At 34.7% G+C, this 25,428-nt stretch overlaps 1 protein-coding gene across 1 annotated transcript in view; it reads right to left on the bottom strand.

The window, feature by feature from the left end:
* The window catches only part of RALYL (RALY RNA binding protein like), a 195,693-nt gene extending 192,989 nt beyond the window's left edge, over positions 1-2,704 (bottom strand). Inside the window, exon 1 of the mRNA XM_075705072.1 lies at positions 2,449-2,704. Coding sequence (XP_075561187.1) covers positions 2,449-2,704 — 256 coding nt within the window. The remainder of the gene's footprint in view (positions 1-2,448) is intronic.
* Between the last annotated feature and the right edge of the window lie 22,724 nt (positions 2,705-25,428).

Here is a 25,428-nt window from a genome sequence, read left to right as displayed (position 1 = left end):
TTTAATTTCAGTTACATACATGCAAACAGTTTCCAACTCATGGGTCAAGCTGCTGTAGAGGATATCATAATTTTGAATGGCAGGACTCCATAGAAGGCAGGAGCTAACATAAATGGTCAGTTTGCCAAAACCATGAAAGAACTAATGTAGATTAATAATGCAGTCTAAATTAAATTATTCCTTCCTTTGTGAGGTACTGAGTACTAGAGTGTATAGTAGTATCAGACATATACTATGGGATAATCTTTTTCAAATATTCCTTTGTTCAAATAGCTTTCCAAAACTGACAACCATCCAGCCTTCATTATATTACTAATATATTCTAATTAAATTTAAAAGATAATTCAGCTATGCTAATCAAGTTTGTTTGTACATCTGTAAAATGCTTTTTTTGTCTCCTTTTCATACCTTGACTGTTGATATAAAATCATGTGTTCTGTTTATTTCAGAATGCAAGGCTCTCAAGACAGAGAACAAAGTCTTTTTTCATTGAGTAGTTTCATGGTAATGAGTCTAACCATTACTTATTTCCATTCAAACACACAATTTTCACGTAAGTTATTCTTCTGGGTCATAATGCCAAGCAGATTTTACCTATCAGCTCCTCATTATTTTGAGGTGACTGTTAATGTCTGCTGCTAATAAAAAGAATTTATAGAAACAGTTTGTCTAATGAGAAGTACCACTTTTACAAAGTTGTTTTCTTTGTCAGACAATACCTATAACAACTGTATTTCGAATACAGAAAGAGTGAATGAGTTTTGGAACAGCTAAAAAAAAATTTCACCTTGCTTATTCTTTATACACCTTGATACACCAGGAATTGAAGCATGAAATATGTTATCACAAGACTTTGCAGAATAGTCAAAGTATTTTAAGATTACGCAGTTAAAACTCAGTTAAAACCTAGTATTGAATAAACTTTCTGTTATTATTAAAAGAACTGAACAATTCAAGTAATTATTGGTCCCTTAATTTTTTTACAACAACTTCACTTACCTTCTATACAAAGCACAAAAACACTTGGCATATTATAGATGCCACAAGAAATACTAAAAGAGACTAGCAACAGTAGTCATGGTAATAACAGATCTATTGCCTTAGGAAAACACAGTTTAAAAAATCTGGTCAGACCAGTGTGCAAGGAGCTGTAAATAATGCACTGATAGCATTACATGGCCTATTGCTCGGAGACCACTGCTCCAGGAAACATCTTCTAATAATGCCATCCCACAGACTGACTTTGCTGCCTTGCTTTATCACTTGAGTTCTTTTATTTCACTCATATTTATAACTTATCCTAAAAAAGCTGTAAAGTAATCTCCCCTAAAATGTAATTGGATTTCTTTAATCTGTTTTTCTTTTGAACCCAAAATACAGGGGTTATAAAACTTAAAATTACTGTTGAACAATTGTGACAAAACAACAAACCATCTAACACAAATACCTCAATTTCTACAAATAATCAGAAAAAACAGATTTCTACAGCCTGAGAAATTGAAAATGAATAAGCCATATCCATTCTTTACGACTTGTTATAGCCAAAGCACTAGCTACACTTCACCTTTTCCTGACATAGCCATTACACATATGGGTTTGGATCTGAGCAACATAGTTCACAGGTCCAGTGAAAGATTTCTGGCTCTTACTGAACATCTTGCTGTACTGTCTATCATTACTATATATATGACAGATGGGGTTAGTACTGTAGTCCAGATAATTTTATCATTGACAGCCTCTATACCTAAATGTAAATAGCTTTCAGAGGTAACACTTGCAATAAGAAACAACCAGACCTTACAACCAGACCTTATAACCAGACCTTACATAAGCATTCATGACAAAGCACTAGAAAACAAAAGTGTTACCGTTTTTTTTTTTTTTAATTTGGAGTTCAGATGAACAGTGTTCCCATTATGTTCGAATAACTTCAAACTAAGTTTTTCATAATAAATTTCTCTAAATGAATAACAGGATTACTATTTGATTTGGTACAATTTCAAGGACCAACAAAAGTAATTCTTTTGTTTCTCTATAAAATCTGACGCGCTACTGGGCTAGATATTGTTTTAAACCCATTAAATGCAAGATAAAGACACCTATTAGACAAGTTGTTATATTACATTAAATTTACTAACAAGAGTCTAAGAGAAAATATTTATATTTTCCTCACATGTGTAATCATGTTCACTGCAATGGGGTTGCAGTCAGAAATGCGTCAGAAATGATGTGTTTAATAAATCAACAATTTATAGCACTAGACATTTTGTAATCTCTAGGTAACATCTAACACTTTGAAAATTCTGCCAGATCCAACATCCTAGAAATACACTTAGATAGAACAATGGCAAAACATACTTACTAGTAGCCAAGGCACCAGCAGAAAATGATATTTCAAATAGAAAGGAAAGATAAAACAATATTTCAATGATATGAACAAGCCCTTACCTAGTGGCTGCCCTGCGATGATCCTGGCATTCTCTCCCGCCACTGCAGCCCTCGCATGCCTCTCGCTCATGTACTGTACAAACGCGTAACCTTTGTGCACTGAGCAGCCAACTATTTTCCCATACTTTGCAAAGATCGCTTCAATGTCGCCTTTTTTGACAATGGCTGTGTTCAGATTGCCGATGAAGACTCTGGAGTTGATGGACTTTGGGTCATTCTTATTGGTGACGTTGCTGGTCTGTGTTTTGCCGGTCATGGTTGGATCACTTGGCTTTAACCCTTAAATAAAAGACAAAGAGAATTATGTTACAAAGCATACAGTTACCCTTGACTGTGGATGATTTTTCCAGCAGTAATTCACATTTCATTTTTCATTTAGGGTGAATCTAGCCTCAGAAGACTTATACTTTCTAAAAATGATTATCAATAAAACCAAGGTAGCACATTTTGAAATACTGTTGATAAGTCAAGTTAAAATTTCTTATTTTTATAGATATAAAATATACCAATACATCTCTTAACACAATGTTGTCAGAGTGGAGCTTTATTGTAATCATACGTGGATTTCTGCTTAGAAATTCAGTATTGACTTTTTAAGTACCTAGCCATCTAGAAACTGCAAAGCAAGAGAATGAATCATTATCTTATGCCAAAGAAATGAACATTTAAGGCCGTGTAGAGAACAAACTCTAACAATGAAAGACAACTCTGCTTTTGTTTGGTGTCAGGCAGAGCACATTTTTCAGCAGTTAAATATCATTGACCATTGTGAGGATTGCAGGGCAGGTAACATACAGTTCTTTACTGCAATCAATATGTTTCTATCAGAACAATTTTCCCTATTAATTCAGTACAAAAAAAGAAAAGAGAAAAGACAGGGGAAGCACAAGTGGCTTATGTTCCTAGAATTAAAAAGTACGAAAACAATCTTCCTTAATTATAGGAACAAAGATTTGCTTGCTGCTGTGCTCTTTCCTCTGAGGTCACAAATCTAAATGCATCCTGGTGTATCTCAAATGGAAATATCTACATTATTCTTGGGAAAGATTTGGCAAAAGAAAAAAACCCACTTTTTGTGTTCATCTAGCCTCCAACTTCTGATTTTGTTAACATATATGCAAATTCCGCCTGCCAGCAGGTCCTTCCATTTACATCAATTTACTTAGATGAAGGTGAAATGAAAGAAATTGTCCCATGAGGCTTCTGGGTTTTCTTTAGCTATATTAGACAACAGAAATGCCAAAAATATGCATACCTCTAAATAATGAAAACTTATTTTGTAAGAAGGAGGTAATTTAGACAGCAGTCAAATATAGGCCATCTCTTACAGCTAAGAATTATGCTACTATTTTTTAACCTGTTCATACTTTTGATCATATCACAGTAACAGCTCAGGCAAGAAGAGAATCCAGTTAAGTACTGCTCACAGTTGAAGTTCAGTTCATTTCTCAAGATGAAAAGGAATAATGACCTCTATTCTGGATACCTAAAGCATGACACTAAGTAGCAGAAGTTTCATATTTTAAATTAAAATAGACTGACAAAAAAAGAAACCATTGTTACTGAACTCTGCACAATTCCTGGTGAACAAAACAGCTACAGCCGCAGCTGTCAGCACTTTGACTGTCTCCATCACACAGGATCCAAACCCCACCCTTCAGGTAAGAACACACAAAGGAGACGTATGGGCAGTCCTCCCGAGTCTTAGCAAACTGTCTGCTTTAGTAAAACAACGCCTGCAGTAGAGCTAACAGTCAAACAGCTTTCACTTGTTTAACTAGTTAATATGACAGCTTCATATTACAACATTTAGAGAAAACACTGTAGAAAACAAGAAAATATATGTTTTCTTATAAGTTTATCAATGTTAAATACATCCTGAAAACATAAGATACTGTATACTTGCACAAATTTAATCACGGAAAACCAGGAAAACTGCCCTGACCAAAAGTCTCTGAGCTTTATCATATGACAGATTCAGTACTGTATAGTTCTAGACTTCTGTGCAGATCATGCATGTTGAAGTCATGTCTATATATAGTTAACCTGAATATCGGGAGCCATCATAATAGTATGCTTGGTACCATAATAGTTTGAAGACACACCACCTACAAAACATAAATGTAATGCACACTGAGATCCATGTTGGCATAAAGTAGACTGCTGATATTGTCTGACAACTAGCAAGTTTAAACTCATTTTAGATATACTTGTATTTGCACAGGAGTCAAAGAGACAATAGCATAGCTATGTTAGCTTAAAGGACCCTAACGACCCAAACTGAAGAGATAACATGGCAGAGGGCTTAGGCATAAAGATAAAAGTTAATGCGGTCAAGTATCTAGTGAACAGGGAAGCACTGGTATCCCCTGTGGTGCCAAGGTGCACAACATTTCAGTGTGCAAATACCATTCCTGGTGGGAAAACTTAACATGGACAGTATTGTGTTCGTCTTTGTGAAGATCTAGCAAAAAAGCTGTATCTGTCCTTACATAATTCTTAGCATCTTGTCAATGTCTTTGTACGTTTATCTGCTGTGTAGCTGAACTGATTTTGCTAAACTCACAGAGGTAGTGTCTCACAAGTAAGACCACTGGTCTAGAAAGCAGTAGACTTGGCTGGTACACCTGTCTCTTCCACTACTAGCCTGCTGTATGACTCTCAGTAAGAGACTTATTTGTGCCTCTGTTTCCACTTTTTAGACTTCAGACATGCATTTATTTGACTAAGCTGTCTCTCAATGTATTTTTATATAGCTTCTAACACGATGATGTGACCTCAGCTGATACATTTGGGCACAACTGACATACTAATAATAAAAATGACAAGGGGACAAAATCTACAGAAAATCTTCTGCCAGACAAGACTTGCATGAAAATTATACACAACAAAACTCTTTAATTATTACTGTCACAAATGTTTTCTAAACACCAGAGTACTACACTCTGTATTTTCTCTATTGTTTAGCCATTTAACATGGGATTTAGTGAACTATTCCTTTTTTATTTAATAAAAATTCTCATTTTATTTTTGCCCAATTTTGCTATGCACTAATTTAAATAGACTTTCAATAGGACATTGAATGTTTCTCTTTTGTAGTTGCTCTTTGCAATGCAAATTTACAATATTTTTATAACACAAAGAAAAGTAGTTGTCTTGTGGGTTCTCTCATATTCAAATGAGCAGCCAGGAAAACGTGCTGCAGAAATTCAAAGGGTGAGAATAATATTAACATGTGAATAATTGAGATTTGATTGCTTTGCTGGTTGATGTACAATACTATTGTGAATATTTCATAAAAATCAAAGATACATGGGATCTTCATTACAATGAGAAAGAACTTATGGTAAGCTTTACACCCACTTACAATCTGCATCTGTGAGTACTGAATTATACCTATCTTCTCTGAGCTATCAGCAAAATCACAAACATTGTAACTCATACAACCAGAGAAATAAATGAAATAGTGAGAGAAACATATCTAAAATCATCTCATTTCCTTGCAGACTTTAATAAGGTATCTTGCTAATTTCCTATTATTGCAGTGACCCTTTCTGCTCATAAATAGCCTCTATATGCCAAACATATCTTTTAAGAAATGCTTTACGAATAGTATCTAGCTGTCAATACACTTCATTATATTTATTTATTCAATACCCTTCATTATATACAGCATTGGTTTATGTTGTAGATGATTTAATTATTCTACCCAGAACTAACTAGTTTAAGTCCTGGTATACTTTAATATAAAAGTTATAAATTAGACTGTTTCCGTTACTACAAAGATTTCTGGTTTGAATAGTGAAGTTTGCAAACTTGTTTCAAACATTAAAATTTCTAACATGTTAAACAGGAATGAAAAAGTAAATGAGTAAAATGAGATTCCTATTGTCCAGCACACATATGGGACAAGTCTAAACCAGTCCATTTGAAGTGCTGAAGACAGGGGCAGATTTTAGGCCCTGGCTGCCTTCACTTTTCCAGCATTTTCTGATGAGGTTCAGTTAAGCACCAGCATGACAAAGCATTGCTTTGTGGCTGTGAAACTCATCTTCAGTCCATAAGATGAATGTTTGAACCCATATCTCCCATTTCACAGGAGATGTTCCTCTTAGGGCTCTGTGGCTAACACCAGAATAGTGAAGCCAACGGTCCCTTTTAGAGTTGGGCTGTGTCCCAGTGCAGGGAAGAGCACAGGACCTGAAGCAAAGGGAAGGGGAGTAAGTTGTCCAATTGTAGATCCCAGTGTAGCATATTCTAAGCACCATTAAATGCCAAATCATAATTTTTACAATCTTATTTACAATAGTAAAGTTTGCACAGTAAGATACATAGTACACATTTTATAATTACAAATCTTTCCAAGAAAGATAGAGAAACCTAAACAGACATATGGTTGGACAGTGAAGTCTGTCTCCACAATGAAATCCACAGAAAAAAGTACAGCCTGTAAAAAACTAAATGCTAGGATGTCTGGGGGTCGAGCTGAGCATGGGCATTCTGGCAAATATCAAACATCGTGGTATTGGTCTACAGACGGACAAAATGCAACACTATAACACATGGTCAGTCTCTCACCTAAAGCACATGGTGCTCTCATTGGCATTCCCAAGCAATTTGTCTCTGCCTTTCTATTATCCAGCCTCAGTTAATAGCTGAACTTCTGTAAATATCAAGATTCAATTCTTGCTTTAATAGTTGAGCTTTTCTGTGACTTAGTGTCTTTAAGGTTTAAAAATCAATAAATATTAAAATGTTTATCAAGAAAAAAAAAAAATTCAGGCCATAATATATTTTCTCTCCTTTTGAATCACTTTTTAGCAACAGTGACAACATTAATACTTTTGTAGTGTTGCATACAAATTTAAGATGTTTAAACATGGGAAGTGTCCTTTTGTGGATGAAATGTCCTACAGCATAGATTTATCTTGCATTGGTACTAATATTTTATGGGGAAAATTCAATATTCATGTTAATTCTTTTAATCAGCAGTCATTAAAACCTATTTTATCGCAGTTAAAATCAGTCTTTGACAAACCCCTATAAAATTTTACATAGCTGTTGGAAGTGAGAATATTGGATATATCATGGGGGGAAGGAGGGAAGGAGGGAAGGAGGGAGAGAACAGAAAGCTATCAGATAAAATATATTTTGTCTTGGAAAATCCTTTCTTCTTTATATTTTAAATTCATTTTTAATGAATTACTATATCTAGGTCACACAAATAAAGAAAGAAGTTATTCATAAGATGGTTAGTTAAATCCACATCAAAATATTCTGGGCTTTTCCAGTCCTCATTAAAGTCAAAGAATCTGCTTCCCCTCGCTCCCCCCAAGATATCCTGCCTTTTACATTCATTTTTATTTTATTTTTTATGGTTTAGCTTTAAGTTTTCCTTTCAATTATTTTTAAGAAGGGGTTGACACATCACGTCTATAACACAGACAACTCTCCCTTCAAGATGGCATTTCTGGAGCCATATAAATGACAAAATGCATCAATACTTGCTATGCCACATCTTGTAGAAAACAAAGGACTAAAAAATAAAATGATGTAGCAGATCTCACTTCATCTCCTGTTGTAACTCTTCTCAAAGAGACAAATTCTCTTTGTGGAAGGTGAAGAAAATATATCTATTTTAAAAACAAACAAACAAACAAACAAACAAACCAGGTATTAGTAATAGCATACAAACAAATACCATAAAACACTTTTAGGAGTATATTATTTGGGGTAAGTTGTTTAAACATTTGAAAGAGTAAGGGGGAGGTATGCACCCTGTCTCAAGAGCAGCACCAACTCCGAGGAGGAAGAGGAAAGAGAAGGAGGCCTGAGGTCCATACAGGTGGACAGAAACTACAGCTTCTTATTGTCCTTCACTAGCTCATGGTGCTGGGACCTTCTCCCACCCAAATGGGCAGAAGAAAAGGAAACCTGTCAGCAGAGTTATGGGGATTTTCCTTCCCATTCACATGCTCTTTGTTCTCAGGATATAGAAAATAACCCTACATAATCAAGTAAAGAAATACAGATCCCTGATAAATTTTTTTGATGAGCACTCAGATATGGATCCCTTTCCCCCATCATACTTAACCCCTGTTGAATACAAGGCTTTCTCCATTTGTCCACTGTAAAATCAAACCGTAATCCTATTGGCTAGGGTAAGAAAATAATTATGATAACACATACCAGTATAGCTGTGTAAATAATACAGTGAATTCAGGAGAAAAAATATTAAAACCAAATCTAAAAAAACCCATTAGACTTACTTGGGATTCTAAGTGAAGAGGAGTTTGAAATAGGGTAAAGATGTTACATTACCTACCTGTCTAATCCCATAAAGACATATGGCCTTCCAGGAAATACCTGAAAGACCTGGAAATTGAGGTCACTTAGCAAATTCCAGAATGGGACCTTCCATATTATCCTTCAGGTAATGCCTCACCTATTAAAATGTCTCCAGGAGAGACTACAATCAAGATATTTTGACACTAATGCTAGGCAGTAAAATAAAAGGTTAACTTTCAAACTTTCTTTAACATGTCTTGGTTACGATCTATGCATTGGATATGTCTATCCAGGAAACTAATAATGGAAACTTTTCATCTTGGGATGTGCTGCTTTTATATGCTGTCTGTCAGACTCTTGGAGATAGAACTGAATAAGGTTTTGGTTTTGTTTTTTTTTTTTTTTGAAAAAGGCAAACAAAAGTTGGTGACTTTTCCCTTCACTTCCAATATTTTGACCAGATCTATTTGTAGCCAGCTATCTCATCTCCTGTGAATTATCATTAATCATTTATACAACAAGCTATTTTAATATTCCCTCATCAGTCATTCCTGCTGGCTTCTTAATAATTTTTAATGCATTTCTGACTTTCTACAGTTTCTGTGGCCTAAATCTGTTTTCAATCTTCAGTTTTAAGTATAGTGACACTAAAAGGTGCAGGACCGCTGTCTTTCTCTTCATTTGGTGACTTGGTGATACTATGGATTGCCTAAAAACAATCTTAGCTATATTTGCTGTCATATGACATTTCAAGCTAATCTCGTGTTCACTAGGATTGCTTGGTCTCATTTGGCAGCATTGCTTCCTCTGTGTTTTTGCTTTCTCTTCAGCTTCATATCACTGTGAGGATTAAATGAGCCTTGGCAAGTAAGAGAGTCTTCTATTATCATTTTTATATTTCTAACCTTCCTAATAGACTTCACCAGCTTTCTCTGCTCCCAAGGGAGTTTACAGTCTCAAAGTACAAAGTCTTCTGAAATTTTAATCAGTGAATTGTTTTAATGCTTTAGAATTTAAAGCCATTATTTAAAACCAGATCTAATAAGGATACCTGTGGCATGGTTAGATGTTTCCCCTACAATACAATTCTCATTCCAAACCTTCTCTGTTATGTATCAAGCTGTTTTTTTGGGGGACACATGACACTAAAAATAGCTAGGCTAATATAAATTAATATTTCAGATGGTTCTTAAAGGAAGAAGATCATTTTGGCAAATTTGTCATGCTTTTTTAAAGTAGCACCCAATCTTTATAGCTAATGTAATTGCTATAAGCAACTCATAGATGGACTATTTCAGCCAGTTTTATTCTACCAAATCCTCAGAAAACTTTCAGTAACATTATTTCAACTGCAGTTTTGCTCCCTTATGTTTCCTCTATTATTTTATAGGAGTTTGAAATTGGATTTGAGGTATGTCATGGTCTAGGCTGCTGAATACCAAACAAGAAGTCAACAGCTTCCAAATTGTAATCCTAGCTCTGGTACAGACTTGATAAGAGGCCTTATAAAAGTCACTTAATATCTCCACCTTGTCCTCTTTCTTCAGAAACTGGCAATAATACTGATTATATTCCAGCTCAGCGGGTTGTTGCATGAATGAAATGAAAGAATGCAAAACACTGCAAAAATGCTGTAACACTAGGAAGTTTAATAGAGAATATACAGTTTAATAGAAAACATAGGATTTTGTTTTGAGGATTAGTGACATCTTTGTTTTTCACTTACACCTGTGTATTTCTAAGTATTTTTCTGTATTTTCTGTTCATGGGTATTTTTTACAATTTATCTCCCATATTAGTTGATCAAAATCATTATTTGATCTTTCATAATGGAGAGAGGTATTTAAGAGTACTTGACTTTCGTAATCAGAGGCGAATTAAAATCACATTTGCTATTGAATTCCCTCCATAAAGTCCCTCTCAGACGTCTGTCTTGGGGATTTATGCCAGATGAACATATTGTACATCTGGCTCACAGGAAGAAAATCTAGTATTGACAACCAAGTAATCCTGATATCTGACTCTAGCTCTGCTAGTAACTTTCCCAAAATGATGCAGTGAATCACTGCATATTGTTCTTTTGTTTTATCCATCCCTTTTTTTTACCCCATTTATTCATCCTGGCTAGATTTTTGTATCAGTCATGAATGAACTGCATCTTTAAAACACAAGCACATCTGCAGGCAACATGTGGTAGACTGCTACATCCCTGCAGAGCCTTGGGTTTATTCCTTAGCTTATACAGTACATCCTGAGGCAGGAACCCAAGGTAGGCTGTCATTCATCAGAAAACACCTGAATGCCGTTCTAGTCTATCTAGAAAGTCTAGTTTACCTTTTCACATGCTGAATATCATGTTTATATATCAAAGTTTAAGATTACAAAGGCAGTCAAGAAATGAGAGATACTCTCATCACTGAGGATATGCAAGAAGACATCTGAAATTTCTTTCCTTGATAAACCTCACAGTTTGTTGTGTCCATAATGTGGCAATGGAATTTTCCGCATAGGATTATGAAAATTTCCATCATATGTACAGGATACAGGCATCTGATGAAGAAAAACTTAACGAAAATTTGAATATGGATCTAATAATGGTGGTGTTAGAGTCTTAAAGCCAATCTTGTATTTGGGTCTGATTTCAACTCCTTTATACACCACAATCATGCAACCACGAGCAAGGTCCGTATAAACTAGATCCATAGACTCTCCTGGGCTTCTACCACTTCATAAACACAAATCCAAAGCTACCTGTGGAACTTTTCTTCTTCTATCATCTCATCCTGAAGGCGTCTGAAGTTTAATTGCACTTCAGTTCCTGATATTAAAGCTTACAGGTAGTCTAATATTCCACAGAAATCTCTTTAAAATTTTTCAAGACTGAGTGGCTTGATATATATATATCATGTTTAAAACTGCCTAAATTCACATTCATTGACCTGTCTTGCCTGCAAAGACTATTTCAGTAATCTTCCTGTATGGTGACTATTAAGGACAAAAAACTTAGTTGTTGTGCCTTTCCCAGTGTTTTAACAGATAGTTCAACATTTAGGACATTCTCTGGGACAATGGAAAGTTTTATTCCATACTCTATTGTTGAAAATTAGAATGTGCATTCTTGGTCTCCAGAAAGTGTGCCTTGGCTCTCTTAGCAATCACTGTAGCGTGACTGCTTCAGGGTCTTAACCCTACATCTCCCTTCCTAGACTATCTTCAAAAGCATTTGACATTTACTCTGTAGTTAAATCTATGGCAATGTTTATGCCAAAGCCTTACTAGGAACTTATCTTTTAATGCAAAAATAATTTTAGTATCTGGCTGTTTTGTTTTTCAGTTCTGTGCTGAGACATGGGAATTAAATGAAACAGCATAGTAACATTGTCATTGTTACTGAGAGATCACAAAGCCTGCAGTTTGTACACTATGCTCCATACCATATAAAAAATCTGCTAGATAGCTTAAAAAATGTGTTAAAAGCAATATGTTCAACCCCTGAAATGATACTCTACTTTCATTTTTGTCTTTAAAATGCATTGTCTTCTCTGTTCCCTCTTTACCATTTTGTGATGTGCCAAATAAAAATTAGATGAGAAACTTTTTTCCAATATTTTTCAATCTTTGTAGTCTCAGCAGGAACTTTTTGCTGCAGCAAGTAGACACAAGTGAGATTTTATTATAGTCTGTGATACTAGTAAGTCTTAGTGAAGCTGTGATTTTACTCTAGCAGACATCTGATGCCCAAACACAATGATAGTACTCCCTACTCATAAAATTGTTTAATTTATTTAATGCTTTTTTAGAGACTTGTTTAAGCAAACACAGTGAAATAATAATATGCCAAAGATATTTTCCTAAAAACATTATCTGGACATTAATCAACCACATTAATACAGACTTTTTGATGCAAACCATATGAAACCTGTTGTCAGTATATCTTTTCTAGCAGTATGTTATTTGAGCAAATGGTGATTTTCCAGGACAGCAGCTAATAATTTAAAGTCAGCAGGTAACTCCGCATCTGGGATCCAAATCTGCGTACATTTAAATGCTCTAGAATTTGGTGCTGGCTGCATATTCCTGGCTTTGGTTAATATTTTACAAAGAGACAGCTCAGAAAAAAACCAATCAGTTTCTATTCAGATATGTCTAAAGTATCATTCTCTTTTCTTGTACTGACTTCTTGTGTCATAAATGTCATATTTTCGTCGCCTGACTTCGATATCACCTGTCTCATATATTCTCTGATTCTTCCCATGTCTACCTTACTCTGCTCAAGTCCATTCACACTATTTCTTACTCAAGTCCACTTTGTTTCTTCCATTCTGCTGAGCCCTTCCTACAGATTTTGCTCCACCTCAACCTTAGAAGAGTGACACTGGTATGAAGTTTGTCACGGTGCTTTTTTTTTCTCTTCCTATAGGCCTATCCAGTGACTGGCTAATTTATTTGTATCAGAAGGGTTTTTTTGCTCTATATTGTACCTAAAAGAGCATGGTCTTGTAAGTGCTGAGACCAGCCACGCCTGAACTGAATGTTATCTGTCATTCTCTATCAGGAGCCGACTGTATTACTACTCTGAGTGAAACTCAGGCCCTGCCAAAGTCAGTGGCAAAAAGGTAGGATTTTACTGCAATTAAGTGAATTTTTTCTTCTTAATGTGCTTTAGAAGGAACAGCACTCAATCTTGCAGCTGCATAGCATTTTTAAAGACTGTGAAAGAATTATTCTAGTAACACTGAGTATGCAGTACATTGCTTTTTCTCTTTCTTTCCATACTGTAGATTCATATGGGGCAGGACAAAAAAAAAAAGGAAAAAGGAAAACATTCCCACTAAATTTTCAAATTGCAAAGTGGATTATGATTTATTTTCAAGCCAAAAACCACAAGACTGCAAAGAAAATTTTTAGAAACCTCAGTAGAAATCATTAAAATCCAGAATGTTTAACTTAAATATACTTCATATTATCTCCTCTGTGTCACAGGAGTTTGGACAAATTCGAGTGTAAAGAAACTTCCCTATGAATCTTACATTTAAATAATTTATGCTATTGATTATACTCAGTTTCTGACATCATGTTGCAGAGCTGTAAAGTATCTAATAGGAGTGCAGTAAAAACTGGTTAGAGCAAATAATTTACAATGAATAATTTATCCCTCAAAATTTCTACCCTGTAAAGATTTTTCTATAGCTCTTGCTGTCATATCTAACCTCTGGTCTAATGGGTGATATTTTTAGAAGGATTCATTATTAAAGTAACTATCCTTTAAACCACAGCATAGCTTTCATTGACTTAACTGGGACAGGAAAGGCTATAAAGTGAAAGGAGAGGGGTTTTGATGTTGTTTTTATGTTAACCCCCCAAGTGAATCTGAACAGAGGCACTTTAAGTTTTGTTATTCAACAACTTGCAATGGCTAAGGATTTTTCTTCTTGTAAATATAGATCAGTTACAAACAGCTCTTTGATAGAACTCGAATTTCAATATTGAATATTCTAAATATTCTTTAATTTTATCTAGTTTACCTAGATTTAATTTGATCTATTATGTCCAACACTATCATTTGCTTCCAATTGACTTTTAGTGTGTTTTTTCCAACAATTTTGCTCAGGAATCATTCAAATAAATGTTCAGAAACATTCCCACCACTGAAACTTGGCTACTCAGAGCTGAAACATAAAAAGACCACAAATGCAAGCAAAGCTAATTATAAGTGTGTATGAAATCTATGGAAGAAAGTTGCTTGTGTTATTTCACTTGGCTTAAGTGATCAGCTTTGGCAGCTCAAATTGATTATTTTCAGTCCATATTATCTTATCATCCCAACTAATTACAACACATGTGATGCTGCATGTGCTTAGCTTAGTCTTGTCAACAAATATTAATTATTTGACAGAGCTAATTATTTTGAAACTAAAACATACTCAGCAGGGACCACACTGATCTTTTAACATGCAAGTCTCAGCTCCCCAACCACATTGTATACAACATACAGTCTTTGATTTCCATGACTATTGTTAGTTATTCTCCTAATGTGATTGTATATTCTTGTATTACTTTTGGAAAAAAATCTTACTAAAGAGCATCTTATTCCTTTTCAAAAGTGTATAGCTGCTTTGTCAGCAGTACAACATTCCTACATATCTCATTTGTGTAAGTGATGAGGACTGTTACGTAAGGAAGGAACTGCTTGTCAATGCTTGCACATGTTACATGAATCCCTTTGAAGAAAACATCACTGGAATTATTTTAAATTCTAAGAGTAAGCTGTAGCTGAGTAACATCACTGTTGCCATCATTAAGTTGTGCCACTTAAAATAGCCTTTTATTATTTTCATGTATCTTTGCAATGTTTTCTCTAAAACCGATTACATGTGGATTACAGATGTTCTGATAAGTTATTCAACTCCTGATTATTGGGAAAATTAACCAGATATTGTGGAATAAGAAACTAGAATGGAAGATCAATAGGTACAAGTAACATTTTGAAGAGAAACTGGAATGCACTTACTTCTGTAAATTAAATCTTTTAAAATAGCCCACCTTCGATTTATGTAAGAATTTGCTTCTGAAATTACCATAGAATCACAGAATCATTTAGGTTGGAAAAGACCTTTAAGGTCATCAAGTCCAACCATTAACCTAACACTACCTAGTCCACTACTAAACTAATTAAGGGTAGAATAATAGTTAATTTCATGTCTCCTGGCTTGGTGGCTGGATTATTTTTTAATGAAAGTAAAACTGGAATAGAATCATTAAGGTTGGAAGGGACCTCTAAGACCATCAGTCCAACTGTCAACCCAAAACCACCATGCCTACTCAACCATGTCCCCAGGTGCCACGTCTACATGTTTTTTGAACACCTCCAGGGATGGTGATATTTACAGCAAAAAGGTAATGATTTAATGCTTTTTACTGTTCTATTTTTATCTTTTTCATTTTAGAAAGAGCTAGAACCCTTAAGAAGAAATGTTGTTTGAGGAAATGGTTACTAGTCCCTTCTTTCTTTCACTTTAATCAGTATGTGAATTTCATTCTTATCTTTAATATTTACATAAAGGAAATTTAAGTGCTATCAGCTTCTAGAAAAGGAAAAGTACCTTCACAACAAAAATGTTTGTCATGGTTAGAAGGATCTGGACAAAATTTCACCACATAGGTATTTCTCAAAACTTATTTCCTCAGATATTTCCAGTAGTTTTTATTGAGCTATTTCTTTTACTGTCTGTCAACTCCTCTAAAGGGTATAATAAAAAATGAGTGTAAAGAAACACGTTGAAGAAAGAGTGGAAAATTGAAGCCATCTCTGTTTTTTATATATTGGTAATCTAAAACCAACAACTTACTATTTAATGCATTTTCCTGGCTTTGAATATTTGGAAAATGCTCTGAACAACCAGCCATTCTGAAATGCCTATGTTCTTTTGGAAATTGAGTTCTTTACTACCAGTCCAAAATGAATTAGGAGTTCTAATGTATGCACACATCTTCAGAAGAGCAACAAATTATATAGATCTGCACTAATTCTTGCTTTCCTTGCTGCAGCCATACAGCAGAGACCTGTGAAATGCTGTGACTAACACCAAAGGTAAAGGGTAGACTGTAGGATCTAAGGACAGTAAAGATGTTTTACAGAGTCAAAAACCTTGTTCTTCTTTTGTTTGTTGCTGTCTGACCTATAAATCCTCAGGTGTGTGACTCACACATTTGGACTGCTTGGCATGAGTGTGAAGGGATACATTAATCTACATGAAAGTATGAGTAATACATGCAGTCTAGTTACAATAGCTAAAGCAGAGATTTGAAATAACCTTGTCCAGAAGAACAATTGTTTTGCAAAGCATAAACATTTAGAAGTGTTTCTGCACAGTTCAATGTCTGGCTACCAAGACAATCCCCCCAAGAAGTTCCATATAAAAATGGGGAAATATCTAATATAACATTGCCAATCTGTTCATATGTTGGATGTATAAAATTATCTCCCACCCCCAGAGGTTGTCCTGGAAAGAGAACTATAACATAAAAACTCAAAACAAGTCCTGTTCTTTACAGGAGATAGAACCAGGCAGATCTCCCTAAATAGAGAAAATACTGTCCTTTCACTCTAAGACTAGCCTGCTAAATTATGGTTTAATTTTAAATACTATGCAAAATAGCTTTACAAATATCATGTCCTAAACCTCCTATAATTAAATTTATTCCCTGACTTCTAGAACTCTGTGAAAGTGTATCACACCTTCTTTCTCTGTTTTTTCATGTCTCTGTAATTTCATTTCCCACCTAAACTTAAATGGACTGAGAGTTGAAGATAAATACTTTCAAAACAGTAGAAACTATGTCTTGGTTTAGGAAGAAGGACAGTTTGAAGTATTCAGAAACAATTCATATTCTAATATCCTTGATGTGAAATCCTGAAATATTGAAGGATCTGGAAGAGCAAAATATAGTGGGATTAAGTAGAAAGTGCTGTTATTAATAACAACGGCATTTTGGAAATTGATGTTTTTTCCTCATATACTGAAGTTTTAGAGGACAACTCATTTCCAAGTGTCTTTTCTCAGGAAGATTTTATTTTGGGGAAATATGGTAGGAAGGAGGAATTAAAAATAGTAATAAAGAACAGAGAAACAACCCCTGACAGCTTAAAGGGTGATTGCTACAACACAGGGTGGGAATGTAAGGTGTAGTTCTCTTTCCTATTTGTATATGTACTGTTCTGTCTTTGTAAAATATACAGAATTAATTCCTTCCATTTTACTTGCAAGGTTTTCGGGTTTGGGTTTTTGTGTTTTTTTAATGTATTTTAATTCTGTATAGTTAAGGATAAATAGGATGGGATTATTAGACTTCTCATTTTAAAACTTATTTCTAAATAAGTTTCCATCAATATTGAATGAAGTTATGTTGACATCCTAAAATATCCTATCATGATCTATATCTAATACACATAAATAGACATTTATAAGTTTTTTCCAGGGACTCATCCAGGGTGTTACAATTTACTGCTGCAAGTGAAAGGCAACTGCTTTTTCAGTTAAAGGAACTCTGAAAGGGAAAAGTAGGTCTTTAATTCTGGCACAGTTACAGTTTCTAACTGCATATTTTCTATATAAAAATGTGTTGCAGCACAAAGTCAAGCAGATGTTTGCATCCAAGTTCTGGTACATTCCAGATTAGAAACTTAACCTGAAATAACAACCTGCAAATGTAAGCATGCCACCCACCATGAGCAAAGCACAGCTCTGTGGTTGTTAAAATAGTCTAGACAGACTAAAAAAAGAAAGAATATGATTAAAAGAAATGAGATGTCCTTATTACGTTTGTATTTGAGAGAGCTGAATGAATCTGCCAAGATTTTATAACTCACAGGATTCCTAATGCTACTGAGAAGAAAGCTGTAGACATCAGCTATTTGTATAGATGTCAGTCTCAGAAAAAGGACTTTCCTCAGCTCTTTTGGTAAGTCAGGTTGATGCATCTAGCAGCATACGTAATGCAAGTTATTATGAGGAATTCAGGCTCCATTTAACCAAAGTTTATGAAACATTTTATAGAATTCAAAGAGATTCTTTCTAAAGTGTATTTTTATTGCAATCACTAAACTATTATATTATATTTTTACTTTTAGCCCTGGATTTTCACATTAGGAAAAAGAATGTAGGTTTTATTTGGACAGATTTTGCACTGATTTTAAATGTGTTCAATGATTTACTCTGATTTTTTGAAACAATACTGTATATCTTCTACTGCTGACAGTAGAAGCATACAGTTAAGGTGACTTATCAAATGGTCATTTACATACTTTTATAGAATTACGTATGTCTACATTAAATTATATTTGATTTCTTAGGAAGCAGGGAATTTCTACTAACTTGTCTGCTTCAAATATCATCGATGCTAGAAAACACATTTACCTCTGCATCTGTATCCTTGTTCGTATGAAAAGTTCTACTTTATAAAAGTTATCATAAGTTAAGTTTGATGATGGAATTTGTTATGAACTATATAGTGAACTTTTTCACAAAGCATCATCAACAAAAGCATACCATATATGCATAAAAATCATCTCCTGATTCTTGGTGTTAGTACTACCATAAATACTTTCACGGCTTTTGCCTTCATCCTACACTTCAGTAAGTAAAGAATGAAGAAATATATCCACATGCAGTCATAATTTTCTGTAATCCAAACTTAGTCCAAAAATAGAAAAGAAAATTGTATTTTCATGCCACTTATCTGAACAACTATCTAGCTACATTTTCAGAAAGATCTCAAGACCTTTTTATCATTTTTTTCCTTCTCTGTGCTAAGAATTACTAAATCTTTAAGGTAAATAGCAGAAAAATTCTGCTGAGAATATGAAAATGTTAGCACTCTCTCAGACAACTCAACTGTAACGATTATAAATCAATTGCTATGAGCTTGGTTAATGATCCTCTAAATTCAAATACACATCCTCCTCTCTTTCAATATATAGTTTATGAAGTCAAATATATACACTTTAAAGACTTTACTACACAAATGTTGAAGAGATGTATAACAAACTTTTTTCCAGTAAGATCTAAAGAATCTTTAGAAACTAACATAATTTGCAAATTGAGGTACATTTTTAATTAGTCTGTACTTATAAAATCAACTATATGTCTTAAAGCGTGCCAGAGAATACCTGTTCCACCTGTTCTTAACAGAATCTGCTCTGGAAGCAAGATGTGGAGAGTAAACTTTTCAATTTGCTGCTGATTGAAGGGAAAACAGAAATGTTTCAGGTCAATTTAAAACAAAAATATTTTCCTCCTCTTAAACCAAAGTGAAAAACTGGGGGAAATATATTGTCTTTGGTAAAAGCTACAAGACAAAACACGACAGCAAGACAGACATTTTAAAAACTTTGCCATATGGGAAAATTCAAAACTATTTTAGGAAGTGTCCATATAAAATGCTTTGATTTTTATTCTCTCTCCATTCTTCAGGCTGAAATAATATGGTAAATTTGATATAAAGTTAAGGGCAGCTGCTTGAAAATTTTGCAGTTTTTAGTGATTGTTCCACATCTGCAAAGTGGCATCACCTCACAAAGATTAATGAATTTGCTTTCACAATGCCTCCTACTGGGAAGGATGTTCTCTATCCCAGCATAACAACAAACTAGCAAAGTTCTAAAATTTAAGTAATTTTCTTGAAATATCTTTATAAACACATGGACTCAGCCTTAAGTCCTAATCAAGTACTAATACACAAATGTAACTCCATTTGAAATATAGCCAAACTGGTAAACAGAAAGACTTAAAAGAGAATGGAGAACACTATAATGACATTATTCCATTACATCTTCTCGTAAAACCTCTCTCAAAAATATTTTTACTCCATTTTAATATCTGTTAGCTGAAGTTGTCACCAAGATTTTTTGTTATTATTTCTCAAAGAACAAGAATGTCCACAATGATAGGGCAATTTTAAAAGGATGCACACAATATCACCTACATTTGATGAACCTTATTCCATTCTGGCCTTGCTTCTTCTGCATAGTTCAACAAAATTTTTTTTATAGAAGAGTTAGTTGAATCCCCCCCAACATTTTTATAGTTTATGGTTGCACAGTATGTACTGTGGGTATTTCCAGATGCTGTGAGTTTATATAGTATTTCAAAACAAATACTGCAGGCACCATACCAATTGGAGGCTTACAGATGGCTGATTGTGAAAAGCCATTAGGAAGTCTGAGTCCATGTGGCAGCAATTTCTGACTGAAATAGTGCAATGAATGGTACCCACTGCTTATTTCATTTTGGACTTTTTTCTTTCTAACAGTGCTCAGTACAGCAAACAGCTTTCCTGTTCCACGCCACCTTTCATGACAGACCAGTGGGGAAAAACTAAGAAGTAGAAAACATATCTACAATGACTTTCCCCATTATCCAGCCTCTCCCAAATTCCAAGTGAATTATTTTCCCTCCAATGTTTCCACTAACCTTTTTCAGAGAATGTCTGTGATTTCATGAGGCTGGTATTGCCAAATATGCCATTTAGGGGAGATCAGGTAGAGAAAACACTGAAAAATTAGTCCACTGGAGCATGTACCTACAGTGCAGGAAGAAGCTCTAGCATAATTGCTCTATGGGCTCTCACCACTGATATTTTGGACTCTCATTCCCTCTTTTCATTCCCCTTGCCCATCCTGACAGAGAATAGCAGAGCAAGAGCTCTTCACAACCCCAGTAGCACAGTGTCAGCCACGGGCAGCCAGAGGAAAAAGGTTGTTCTTTAAAGTCACGGTGAGGTAATATCCTTATACCCAAAGCTCCTATTGATTTCTGTGAGGGTTTGGGACACTGCCTGGTAAGTATAAAAGAATTAAAATAAACACAGAGAAACATAACCATCATTGATAGAAATAGCTGGTTTAATAGGATTTCTGAAAGTCAAATAAGATTCAACTTTTTGATCTCTCATTGTCACTTCCTACCTTCCCTCCTCATGTTTTTAACTGATGTAATAGCTTCTTTCTCTAACTTTCCCTTATGATCTCTGTTCTCCCATTGGAAACAGGAAGAACCTCTTTATCTAAAGATGTTTTCCCCTTCAGTTGACTGCCACCCTGGAACCCAACAAAACGAGGTAGTTAACAAGCAAGAGAATTTGCTGCAGCCCAGCAACTGTTCTTACGAAATAGTAGAAAGATGTGACTGTGTCATCCACTAGACTATGAAAGCAGCCTTAGACTCAGTAGACCTCATCAGAAAATTTTCTGGTTTCTTTTGTGTAATATCACCAGCAAAAGCTCTGGACTTCAAGCAAGTAACTGCAAAAACATGGTATATTGAATTCAAGCTTTGAAACACTAGGGGTCTAACTTTGAAAGGAAACAGAATGCTCAACCCAGGGAGTATCAAAACAGTTAAAAAGCACAGTGGAAAAACAAGTTGAATCCAGGAAAAAAACATTTATAGATGGAATAATTTTTCTCTCAGGAGTGTGAAAACAAGAAATGCCTCTCACAAGATTCTTAGGTACTCCCTCCCTGCCCAAGAAAAAATTATTTTAATAGATTCAAAAGCTTCACTTTACATCTATAGTGAGAAATATTACCCATTTGTAAACATTCATTATGTGCAAAGAAAATCCTAAGTTAGAAAAGCAGTAAAGATACTAAAACCACAGCTTCATTTACACGGAGTGCATTGTATGCATCTGTGGTTGAGTGAATCAGGTTTTATGATAAAAATCACTGCTTTTGTGATTCTTTTCTCCTTTGCTGGAACCAGCAATGTAAATACGAGGCTGCAGTATGAGTGTGGACACTCACAATAAAAGTAATGCCACTCCAGAAAATCAATTTCTTCCCCCTTTTCTTGTTCCATTGTGATGCAAAATGTGGTACTTAAGCCAAATTTCCCTTGGAACAAAATCTCCATTTCTCTGCTTCTCATTTCATAAACAGTAAAGTTTAGTCTTGTCCTAATTTGCTGGTGGGCTTTTATGTTGAAGATTTTTTTCCTCCTTTTCCAAGTCAAACACATTGGCACAATCAACATCTCTTAGAACACAAAAGATTTTGGATAGTATTATGTACTTTGAAGATCTAGTCCTAAGTACCTCAAATTTTGACCCCAAATCAGCAGACGCTTCTGATTTCTAATATTTCTGTAGCTCTGTTTCCCTAGGGAAATAGGATAATATCTTCCCCCAGCAATATGACATAAGAACTCAGGTAATATAGTGGCCGGTGCCATAGGAAAGCTCGTGAGGAAATGAAAAATTCTATATGCAAACATGTTTTGAATGCACAAAAGACACTTTTTGAACAAATTAGAAAAAGCTATTGAATACTGATAATTAAGTGAATGCTGTCATCTATCATGGGAACAGAATGATGCAGTGATTGTGTGGAGAAAAGACTGTATGGAATAATTTAATCCAAAGTCTGAATGATGACACATAGCCTAAAGCAAAGCAAATTAGAACTAAAAGAGTACAGTGAAAAAGCTGTCATTTCCCAACTACTGAGGTTGACTTTGCATCCTAACCAGGAAAAAAAAAAAACAAAACAAACTTTTGTTCGACAAAGAAACACTAATGAAACAAATCAATCCACCCCCTTGGCTGAAAAAAAAGAAAAAAAAAAAGCTATTCATCACACTGCCACTGCTACCCACATGAATACTCAACAAGTATAAATCCATCATACACATCAGGAACTTTTTGCAGCACGTTCCTCTCCTCTGACAGATCTCTGAAGACACAATTACTTCAAGCAACAACACTGATAACAATTACCTACAAAATAAATATGTTCTCAGAGCTTCTCACTGGCAGCTGTAGTTAGCAATTTATTCTAGGTATTTTCTATAGGCACATATTATTTTTAAACACATACAAACATTTTTTGAAAATTTTCTTAAGACTGAAATTGGGCAGGATTTCTTAAAAGTGATCCCATTTAGACCTTTGTCTAGATACCACCATCTCTCATACCCAAAGATGAGTAATATAAACATGTTTTGTGTACATAGATCCTGACCAATATTTACAGTACAACATCTCTACAAGAAGGATTCTGTATTTCTGAAATAATTTTTTGTTGTTGTTGTTTATGTTAGTGGGTTTGGATGAAACTGCTTATTGCAACAGTTTTTAAAAGATATGACAACTGCAAGAATCCAAGTTTTCTGGGCTGTTCGCTAAAAGGAAATTATTTAAATATAAAAGTGTCTCTAAACATTTTAAAATCCCTTGGATGTGTCTCACAGAGTTTGAAACTTTACAATTTGCAGTTTAAATTTTGGTTGTGTTTGGGTTTTGGGTGGTTGGTTTTGGTTTTTTTTTTTCCCATAATATATAGGACTGGAAACTTAGATTAAGGGAAAAAAAAAAAGTCAAAAGCAAAAACCCCATACTTTCACATAATTATATTATACTGTAAGCTGAGGTAAAAAGAAAAAAAAGTCTTTAAGAACATGTTATTAAACTTTTGATAAAGTTTGTATTTCTCTGCAATAGAAGACATGCATAGAAAGTTCTACAGTCATTAAATCTTCCAGGTAATGGCTTATGTATGTTAATGAGGGTCAAAAAAACCCTTGTTAATTTGAAAAATCTATTTAGTGGACTTTCAGCTTTCTCTGGTAATTAATAAAAGCTAAGTAAATTTAATGTTCATGATAGATGTTGAACAGAAAGTCTTCAAATTTTATACTACTTTCACAGAGGACAGAAGAACTGCACTGTGGCAAGTTGAAGATTTGGGGAATCAAGTTACATAGTAAAAGAATTATTTTTAATCTTCACTTATCTACCTAAACCTCCCTGAGGTTACTTTCAGAAGCTCAGCCTATAACTCCTTCCATGTTCCTACCTCTCCTACCTATTGTTCTACAGAGAAATAAATCAAAACATGTACTAGAAATCTGGCCAGCACTGACAAAGCAGTGTCCCTGAAATACTTTTGCTTTATGTTTTTATTTTTAGTTTATGTCACCGGAAAATGAGACCGAGCTGGAAAGATACTCTTAAGATATTGTATATCAGTGCATTGAGAAGTTGTTTTTTCTCATGAAAACATCAGAAAAAATTTCACCATAGAGGCAGATGTTTTACGAACCCTGGATGGTTTTTTTTATTATAGGTCCTAAATAAGTTCCCTCAAATCTTGATATTACTCCAAATTCCTTTCTCCTGAAAAAAACATGCTTGATTCATGCTCTAGACTCCAGCTTCTATCAGTTGCATCATTGAAAGAGCAGCAAACTACAGAAATAAGTGTTTAAACCTGTGCAAAAATCATATATATCTCTAGAGTTTATTCTTCTGAGTATGGCCAACAAGCAAAGCACAATCAGAGAATAATCTGCAATATGCCTCTTACATCTGTTGTTTCCATAAGGCATCAGACAGCTTATTGCACATACAAATTCAAAATACTGAATAAAGCCTAATTCAGAGGAGGACAATCAAGGCTAAAATGAGTGAATGCATTGAAATGTATAGGACAGAACGAGATATCCCTTGTTGCTTTGTACGTTTGTGAAATGAGTCCCAGCCTAGCTACTCGGAACTGGGCAGAGCGTGGCCTGCCAGCCCAAGGAGTTCAGAGGTAACCGAGGTCAGCTAGCAGGGCAGGCAGCTTGGGCTCCTAGTCTACATTACATGGGTTAGGACAGGCAATTGCTTCTTCAGAAACTACACTTTCGTACCGCAGATTGGAATAATTACCTCGGCGGCTTAACTTCTATTTTAGTTTGCGCTTTCAAATGGCACCTTATGGGAAGTTGAAAACAGTCCACAATTTTATTTTAGACCCCAGTCAGTCACATTCATATTCTCAGTCACATAAAACCCACTTTCACAATTATTCTTATTGATTTCATAACTTTGGTGAGGGCTACATTTTTAGTGATAATGGAATTGGATTAAAAAATTAATACACCGTTTAGATTTCAGGCATGAATATTAATTAATTTCTTGGTTTTGTTACTTTAAAAAGTAACAAAAAATTAAAGATCCCTTTTTCAGAAGAATCTCTATTATTGGGAAACTTACCCTGCCAAGTAAGGGAAAGTGGGAACTGGAAGAGAATAAAGTGCATACCCTCTCTAAGGCATTTGTAGGAACTGACTACAGCTACTCATCTGTAATTGGAAGAAAGTACACTTTTTCTAACTGTGCTTTTGCCTCTGTATCTGAAGTTATGCC

The sequence above is a fragment of the Pelecanus crispus genome, chromosome 2 (genome assembly GCF_030463565.1).
Source record: "Pelecanus crispus isolate bPelCri1 chromosome 2, bPelCri1.pri, whole genome shotgun sequence".
Classification (NCBI taxonomy): Eukaryota; Metazoa; Chordata; class Aves; order Pelecaniformes; family Pelecanidae; genus Pelecanus; species Pelecanus crispus.
The sequence above is the reverse complement of the archived record's forward strand: the minus strand, read 5'-3'. Positions and strand labels throughout refer to the sequence as shown.